The 9,150-nt window shown below is 33.6% G+C and overlaps 3 protein-coding genes across 3 annotated transcripts; all 3 read right to left on the reverse strand.

Annotated features, from left to right (window-relative positions):
• Positions 1-252: 252 nt before the first annotated feature.
• Positions 253-3,974, reverse strand: LOC114313620 (putative glutathione S-transferase). Its single transcript, XM_028260022.2, has 4 exons — positions 3,468-3,974; positions 3,134-3,298; positions 1,225-3,031; positions 253-747 (listed from the first exon to the last, which is right to left on the reverse strand). Exons 3-4 carry the CDS (start codon positions 1,534-1,536, stop codon positions 415-417), a joined length of 645 nt encoding a protein of 214 aa, XP_028115823.1. The 5' UTR covers positions 1,537-3,031; positions 3,134-3,298; positions 3,468-3,974; the 3' UTR covers positions 253-414.
• On the reverse strand, positions 2,908-3,737 carry LOC114313659 (putative glutathione S-transferase). The gene is made up of 3 exons (XM_028260065.2): positions 3,468-3,737; positions 3,186-3,298; positions 2,908-3,031 (listed from the first exon to the last, which is right to left on the reverse strand). The coding sequence occupies exons 1-3, from the start codon at positions 3,735-3,737 to the stop codon at positions 2,908-2,910; spliced, it is 507 nt and encodes a 168-aa protein (XP_028115866.2).
• A 1,274-nt stretch (positions 3,975-5,248) lies between the features above and the next one.
• On the reverse strand, positions 5,249-6,797 carry LOC114313621 (glutathione S-transferase U8). The gene is made up of 2 exons (XM_028260023.2): positions 6,265-6,797; positions 5,249-5,774 (listed from the first exon to the last, which is right to left on the reverse strand). Exons 1-2 carry the CDS (start codon positions 6,574-6,576, stop codon positions 5,442-5,444), a joined length of 645 nt encoding a protein of 214 aa, XP_028115824.1. The 5' UTR covers positions 6,577-6,797; the 3' UTR covers positions 5,249-5,441.
• Positions 6,798-9,150: the final 2,353 nt, after the last annotated feature.

Raw genomic sequence — 9,150 nt, forward strand, 5'->3', positions numbered from 1 at the left:
TGTACTGATACATGACACTTCCTTCTGCACAGATCTTTTGCCGAGTCGTTCTTTATTTATTCTTTTTTTTTTGTGTAGAAAATTCTTTGTTTATTCATTGTTTTGTGCAATCCTGACTCAACTGCCATTCTTTATCAAGATTTTGTGGCTAATGCACTTCCATATACAAATTCTGTTTAACTTTTTATTTTTATTTTTTATGTTTCTATATCATCACTCTATTTCTAATGCACACCATTACTCTTTCACATCTTGCATACAAAAATATCACTTCTTATTTGAAATGAAACAAGAGCGATAACTAGCTCCTTATACATAGAAATTTAAAGTACTTCAATTAATTTGCAACACAAAACACAAGAACTAGTAGTACATAGAAAAGAAAACCGGTCTGCAATTCGAAACTGCATCTTTTTATTTTTGTTGAAAATATGTTTTGGCAGAGGTGAGTAGTTTCTCTCTGGGTGGCAGATGTTCTTTGATGACACAGCAATTAACATAGTCTTCGATCCATTTGTAGAGTCTGGGAAATTTCTCTTCTGTCAACAACTCTACTCCCACTACTTCCTGAATCACTTCAAGCCAATATCCGATCAAGGTTGCGACAATGTCTACTAGACCAACACTGTCTCCTCCAAAAAACTTCTTATCATTCAGTTGGGCTTCTAGTGTTTTCAAGAGCTCAATTGTTTCTTCAATGCCCTTATCGTCTTTGGTAAAACAAGCCTTGTTTATTGCAGGCAAGCACTGTAATGCACACACCAACATATAAAAATTAGAAAAATCTAATGCGGCATATGAATTCAATCTAATGTAAGTATTAAAGTGGTATACAACTTCATCAAATTGCATGACCACATTGATAGGACAGAGCAAAATTTGAAAAAAGATGCTAGATTTGTAAATTTTTAGATTGTCTCAATTAAGTCTGATTGATAATACCTATAAGAAATTACGTAGAAATGAATGGCAAAATTATCCATTCGAAAGAGAATAGATCATTTCAAATTTGATGCCAACTCATCATTGAATGGACTAATTTGCTCATTGATTTTAGTCTAATTTCTAAAGTTGCATTGTAAGGTAAAATTGATGCAGTTAGAGCTATAACGATCAAAGACAAATTAAGGAGACTATGGGGTTTAATTTGACCTTGAATTTTCTGGACACTTTAATGTGCACGCAACATTTTTGTTTGGAGAAAAAAAAAATATAATAACATACCTTCTCATCTATGAAGTTGGCCCAGAAACGTGCTATGGCTCTCTCATGAGGATCTTCAGGAAAGATGGGATTGCCTTTCCAGGTCTCGTCAATGTACTCAAGAATGACAAGCGACTCGCAAATGGGCTTTCCATTGTGTAAGAGCACTGGAATCTTCTTGTGAATGGGGTTGCACTTGAGGAGAAGAGGACTCTTGTTTTGGAGATCTTCTTGGATGAATTCGTATTCGATGCCCTTCCATTTCAGGGCAATCTCAACTCTGCAATTTAAAGGACTTGCCCAATGTCCCAACAACTTCACTTGTTCAGCCATTTTAACAATTCTTTGCTCTTTTGTTACTCTTTAAGAAATTACAAGTTTGAGGTTGGTTTTTTATTCATCGACTTGGTGGCTTCTTATAGATGAGTCATACCACGAGTTTGTTGGTCATCATCAAGGTTAGATGCATGTACTTAATCAAATATTCAGTTGGTGGGTATTAAAAAATAATTACTTTGGTCAAATGATTTTCATGTGAACATTCCCATGTTTTTTCAACACGCAACTGGAATGAGATTCAATGAGGTAATCCAATACCTCATGAATTCTCGATTGTCAATGAAATACAGGAGAATTGTTCAATGATTACTGTTAATTAATACCAACTTTGGGGGAAAAAAGTCAGAAAGTCAAACGTGTTAAAATGTCACACTTTAAACATCAATCAACACTTTTTTCCTCACAACATCCATCGATTCAGCTATAAAAACTATCCCAAACACACTAACATTTTTCATCTCATAAAAAAAAAATCAAAAAGCTAAACAAGCTGAAATGTCACATTTTAAACATCAATCAATCACTTTTACCCTCACAACATCCATCAATTCACCTACAAAAACTATGCCAAAAACATTAACTTTTTTCATCTCATAAAAAAGTCAAAAAGTTGCTAAAAAAAGCCAAGTTTCCAAACGGGCTCTCAATATTGGATTTAGATAATTTGGACTCCGATTCCGATTAACAAATAATCCGATCAGATTCTACGAAACCCATTCCAAACCCGATCCATTTACAGCCAACAATGAAATTCAAGAACAGTGAATTATATAACTGCTCAATATTGATTAAGTAAATGTTATTTTACTTAGTTTTGAGTGGAGTTTTTCAATGCAGCATGAGTCCCATGAAATTATTGGTGCAGTGCAGAGTTTCTGTAATAGAAGGATCTAGATCCCTGCAGTATAGACTAGAGGATGCTATTCGTGCCCGTGGGACAGCACTAGCCTAGGTAACACTGACCTTGCCTCTAGTATACAATGAAGTACATGAGAACATCTATGTCTGATTACGTTTTGTACAAACGAAATCAGACCTGAACATCTCAGATTTTCTCATTTGCCAAGATTCTAGGAGTGTGTATTTCTGCAGAAGATGCACTCCAAAAATGAAAACAAAAAAGACTTAGCCTTAAAAGAGAGAAGAAAAGTAATGATTTCAGTGTTCAGAAATGACTGAATTTCCTGTGTCTGTTGTGGGAGTACTGAATTTCAACATTTCAGTTTTCATGTGGACTAGATTGGATCGACCATGGTTGCAAGTTTACAATCAACCCATATCTCACTGTCAATGATTTTTCGTGCTAAATGACGATTAGCTATTGTTGGTTTCAATTCCTCTTCTTATGGAGGCCATATTAGAAATTCATGAGATTTGCAACATCTTGAATATTTTCACACCGGAGCACCTGATTTTCGCATCTATTCCAACTAAGATACTAACAACTAAGAAGTCAATAACTGTTTGATGGATCACAGAAGGAAAATTCCTGCATATGTGGAAGAATGACGATTAGCTAGAGAATTGCAATTATTTGGTTGTGTTTTTTATTTTTTGGAAAACAAAAAATCAATTGTCTTGAAGCCAAAACCCGATCAAGTTTGTCACGATGTCTACTAGACTGATAGTCTCTCCAAAATAACTTTTTATCGTTGAGTTGGGCTTTTAGTGTTTTCAGGTCCTCACTTGCTTCTTCCATGGCCTTCTCTTGTTCATCGTCTTTGCTTGACAAAGCCTTCAATATTGCAGGAAAGCACTATACACCAAAGAGGACGGAGCAAAATTTCAAAAAACTCGTTAGATTGTAATCATATTCACATAATTTAACAGATGGGATTTGCAAGTTAGCAATTTGGGCTAGATATTTTGATTATTCTGTGCACGTAGCATTACTATTTGGAGAAAAAAGATGTGTACTGACATACCTTCTCATCTATGAAGTTGGCCCAGAAACGTGCCATGGCTATCTCACGAGGATCTTTAGGTAAGATGGGAGTGCCTTTCCAGGTCTCGTCAATGCACTCAAGAATGACAAGCGACTCACAAATTGGTTTTCCATTGTGCAAGGGCAAATGAATCTTCTTGTGAACAGGGTTGTACTTAACAAGTAAAGGACTCTTGTTGGCAAGATCTTCTTCAATGAATTCGTGTTCTATACCCTTCAGTTTTAGTGCAGTCTTAACTCTGCAACTCATAGGCTTGCCCAAACTCTTGAAATTACAACTTTGGGGTTGGTTTTTTTCTTCCTGGACTTGATGGCTTCTTATAGTTTCTTGACTACCAAGATTATACATACATATATATATATATATATATGTACTTATCAAATATGTAGTTGGTGGGTATTAAACAATAGGAATGGATCAAATGAATTCTTGATGGTCAAGTTGTTGTTTGTTGGCTCTGATCTGATGCTTGGATGTCAAATTTGGCTGCAAATGAAGAAAAAGAAAGGATACGAAAGTGAGTTACAGCCTACAGATTTGGAGCCTGCAGTTTTCTCTTCAAATAGTGAAATCCACAGCTGGTAGGCGCATATTGCTGAAACCACGTAAATCTTGTTTGTCTTCATTGTGGGGGTGTTTTGGTGTTTGTTTTTGGGCCCGGGGCACAACACAAGCAATATGATACACATACAGGAGGGTTGGCCTATGATCACATATATCAACAACTTGCTTATTCAGTGAACAATGAAACATGAATTTGTGTGTAGTCCCAAGAAATGCCGGTAATTATAAAGATTGTGTTGATTCTTCATAGAAATTTTGGTGTGGACTAGATTGGATCATCTATGGTTGCAAGCTTACAATCAATCATATCTATTAGAAATGAGGATTAGCTATTGTTAGTTTCAATTCTTCTTCTTATGGAGGCCATATTAGAAATTCGTAAGGTTGCAACATCTAGAACATTTTTTACATCAGAGTACTTGATTTTCTCATTTATTCACAAGCAAATTTCCATGCGGAAGATATAAGAAAGATGGTTGCTCTTGTTTGATTGTGTTTTTGTTTCCTGTTTACATTTTCTGGCAAACTCAGGGAAAAAATATTTGGTGATGATTTGTTCATGAAAACAACCCATTATTCACAAACCACCAAAAGTTGTTTCCGAAATTTTTTTTCTCATAAAAATGAAAACGATGTGCAAACAATGGATGTTCTTGAATTTTTCAATGTTTTAGTTTTTGAAAACATGAAAAACGAACGAAAGAAAATGAAAAACAACCAAACAGGCCCAATTTTGAGTAGGTAGGACTTCAAGATCAAGACTCAAGGATGGCTGAGGCAGTTAGAACTAATTAACCTAGACAAGGTGACAACGGCACCACTGGTTCCCTCCCTCACATTTGATTATGAGCCACACAATGGTCACAACCCTTCCTCATGGTTGAACTTGAATTAATTGAGCTAAAAATGTGGGGGAAGAGGTGGTGTACTGATACATGACACTCCCTTCTGCACAGATCCTTTGCCAAGTCGTTCTTTATTTATTCTTTTTTTTTTTTGGTGTAGAAAATTCTTTCTTTATTCATTGTTTTGTGCAATTCTGACTCGACTGCCATTCTTTATCAAGATTTTGTGGCTAATGCACTTCCATATACAAATTCTGTTTACTCTTTTTCTTTTTTCTTTTTTTCTTTTTTTTAAAAAATATTTCTATATCATTACTCTATTTCTAATGCAAACCATTACTCTTTTACAGCTTGTCTACAAAAATATCACTTTCTATTTGAAATGAAACAAGAGCGATAACTAGCTCCTCATACATAGAAATGTAAAGTACTTCAATTAATTCTCAACACAAAACACAAGAACTAGTAGTACATAGAAAAGAAGATCGGTCTGCAATTCGAAACTGCATATTTTTATTTTGTTGAAAACATGATTAAAAAAAAACTACTGATTGTTGTAATTTGCTTTGGCAAAGGCCAGTAGTTTCTCTCTGGGTGGCAGATGTTCTTTGATGACAGAGCAACTAACATACTCTTCGATCCATTTGTAGAGTCTGGGAAATTTCTCTTCTGTCAATACCTCTACTCCCACTGCTTCTTGAATCACTCCAAGCGAATATCCAATCAAGTTTGCGACAATGTCTACTAGACCAACACTGTCTCCTCCAAAAAACTTCTTATCATTCAGTTGGGCTTCTAGTGTTTTCAGGTGCTCAATTGTTTCTTCAATGCCCTTATCGTCTTTGGTAAAACAAGCCTTCTTTATTGCAGGCAAGCACTGTAATACACACACCAAAGTATAAAAATTAGAAAAATCCAATGCGGCATATGAATTTAATCTAATGTAAGTATTAAAGTGTGATACAACTTCATCAAATTGCATGACCACATTGATAGGACAGAGCAAAATTTGAAAAAGGATGCTAGATTTGTAAATTTTTACATTGTGCCAATTAAGTCCGATTGATAATACCTATAAGAAATTACATAGAAATCAACGGCAAAATTATCCACTAAAAAGAGAATAGATCATTTCAAATTTGACGCAAGCTCATCATTCATTTTGAAGAGAAGAATAGACTAATTTGCCCATTAGTTTTAGTCTAATTTCTAAAGGTGTATTATAAGATAAAATTGATACAGTTAGAACTATAACAATGAAAGACAAATTAAGGAGACTATGGGGTTTAATTTGACCTTGAATTTTCTAGACACTTTTATGTGCACACAACATTTTTGTTTGGAGAAAAAAAAATATAATAACATACCTTCTCATCTATGAAGTTGGCCCAGAAACGCGCTATGGCTCTCTCATGAGGATCTTCAGGAAAGATGGGATTGCCTTTCCAGGTCTCGTCAATGTACTCAAGAATGACAAGCGACTCGCAAATGGGCTTTCCATTGTGTAAGAGCACTGGAATCTTCTTGTGAATGGGGTTGCACTTGAGAAGAAGAGGACTCTTATTTTGGAGATCTTCTTGGATGAATTCGTATTCGATGCCCTTCCATTTCAGGGCAATCTCAACTCGCCAATTAAAAGCACTTGCCCAATGTCCCAACAACTTCACTTGTTCAGCCATTTTATCAGTTCTTAGCTCTTTTGTTACTCTTTTTGAAATTACAAGTTTGAGGTTGGTATTTTAGTCATGGACTTGGTCATCACGATTACATGTATCTTATAGAGGAACCATACTAGGAGTTTCTTGGCCATCAAGATTCAATGTATGTACTTATCTAATTTTCAGTTGGTAGGTATTGAAAAGTAGGGACTTTGGTAAAATGATTTTCATTATTCTATTGTTGTTTTTTCGCAAGCAACTGGCAGGAGATTTAATGAGGTAATCCAATACCTCATGAATTCTAGATAGTCAATGAAATACAGGAGAATTGTCCTATGATTACTGTTGATACCAACTGTGGAAAGAGGCTTTTTGGCTAAAGCAGCAAAAAAGTCAAAAAAAGAGAGCTAAAATGTCACATTCTACGTACCTATTGATCACTCTTTTCCTCACAACAACCATCCATTCAACTAAAAAAATTATTCTAAATATATTGATTTTTTTCATCTCATAAAAAAGCTAAACAGACATTAGAAAAGCAAGTTTCCAAGCGGACTCTCAATATCAGATTTAGGCAATTTGGATCGGGAGATTTGGTCAAAACTTTTTATAATAAAATTTTAATGCATTAAGAATAAACCCAAATAGTTTTTCTTAAAAAGTTCAGCACACACCACTATTACCAAAATATTTTTGGTGACTAATTTAATATTTTAAACCTTAAAATGATATAACTTGATTTACGTGTCAATTTTTAATAAAATTAGAACTTTTAAAATTCTTTCATTGATATCTATCAAAGAGGATCTAGTTGACTAAATCCGGATTCTTTTACAGCCAACAATGAAATTCAAGTACAGTTAATTATATACCTGCTCAATAGTGATTAAATAAATGCTATTTTATTTAGTTTTGAGCAGAGTTTTTCAATGTTACATCCCATGAAATTATCGGTGCAGTACAGAGTTTCTGTAATAAAAGAAGAAGACATATTGCTTGAAGGATCTGGATCGCCTCCAGTCCATATTGAGGATGCCATAGCCTAGCTAACGACGAACTTGTACAGAGAACATCTATTTGGTCTCTAGTAAATTTTTTTTAAGCTTAGACTTTCAAACAATTTTTTTGACATTTGAAAAAAAAAAAATAATTTGACAAAAATAAATTCATATATATCATTTTTTAGTTTTTTTGGGACACTTTTTCATAAATTCTTTTTTACTTACTTATGTTTTATTTAGTCCACATTATTTTCTTATATTCCAATAAGTCCTATGGATGACATAGTTACCAAAATACCCCAAATAATATTCACATTTACAGTGCGAATGTTCCGTGATGTGAATGTTTACACTGTCAATGTGAATGTTCACACTATCAATGTGAACATTCACACGTCAATGTAACTATTCACATTGTAAAATATGAATATTCACATCATCAAATTGCTAACCGTTCAAAAAATATTTGTAAGGGTACAAATGTTCATAAAATACCTTAAATATGAGAATTATGACTTGATAGATCAAATGTTCAAATAATAGGACTTGGAATACAAAATATCTTATGGACTAATTGGGTTACAAACACTTGAAAAAAGATTTTCTAATAAATCTCCTTTTTTTTTAAAACCAAATTAACTTCCAAAATTTAAAATAAAAAAATTCTGAAAATAAAGTTTTAGATCAAAACCAAACGAGTGGCAGATTCATTATTTAGTCATCTGTTTTGTACTGAGGCCTAGAAATTTTGTTGGCCTAAAATGTTGTTTAATTTATTTAGTGGGCTCCGAGTTCATTCAGTAGTCGGGTTTCTTTTTGGACTAAGGCTCTAGAAATTTTGTCGGCCCAAATTATTTTCAGATCCAAACCAAGTAAGGCCTTAATTTTTTAGCCCCAAAAATAAAAATTATGTTGGCCCAAATTATTTTTTTATATGTTTATAAACTGATTTATATTACCTCCAATTCTTGTCAACCATTTTGTCTGAATAAAATTTTATTTATCTATTTATTTTCTACATAAAAAATTAGTTATTTGAATCAATAAATCAAACAGATAACATGCAAACATTTATTACTATCAAGCATATAATATAGGTACTAACCAATAAAATCAGATTTTAATAGAGATAATAATAATATTTATAATGAAAAGAAACAATGATTAGCCCTAGGTTAGAGTTTTACATACTTAAAACAAAATTGGTTTCTAATAATTGATATATCATAATAAATAAATAAATAAATAAAATACTTGAGAGAGAAAAAATCAATTGACTATCCACAACTACATTGTGGATCTCATCCTCAAACATCGCATCGAAACATTTCACTCTTACACAATAGATATCACTACACATAATAAGAAATTGAGAAAAGGAAGAAAAGAGAGTAAGAGCAAGTGTACTCGGGCTAAGAGAGCAGCAGCGCGAGCGAGAAAGAGAGCAGCAGCGCGAGCGAGAAAGAAAGCAGAAGTGTGAGTGAGAGAGATTTCTTTGATAGATGGACTGATTTCAGTTGGAAGAGAAGAAGAAATGGAAAACAAAATTCTCTTACTAGTAATATATAATAAACATTCTCTTAGCGATAAGATA

Source organism: Camellia sinensis, chromosome 3 (assembly GCF_055761805.1).
Source record: "Camellia sinensis isolate YWXY chromosome 3, ASM5576180v1, whole genome shotgun sequence".
In the NCBI taxonomy this organism is placed as follows: Eukaryota; Viridiplantae; Streptophyta; class Magnoliopsida; order Ericales; family Theaceae; genus Camellia; species Camellia sinensis.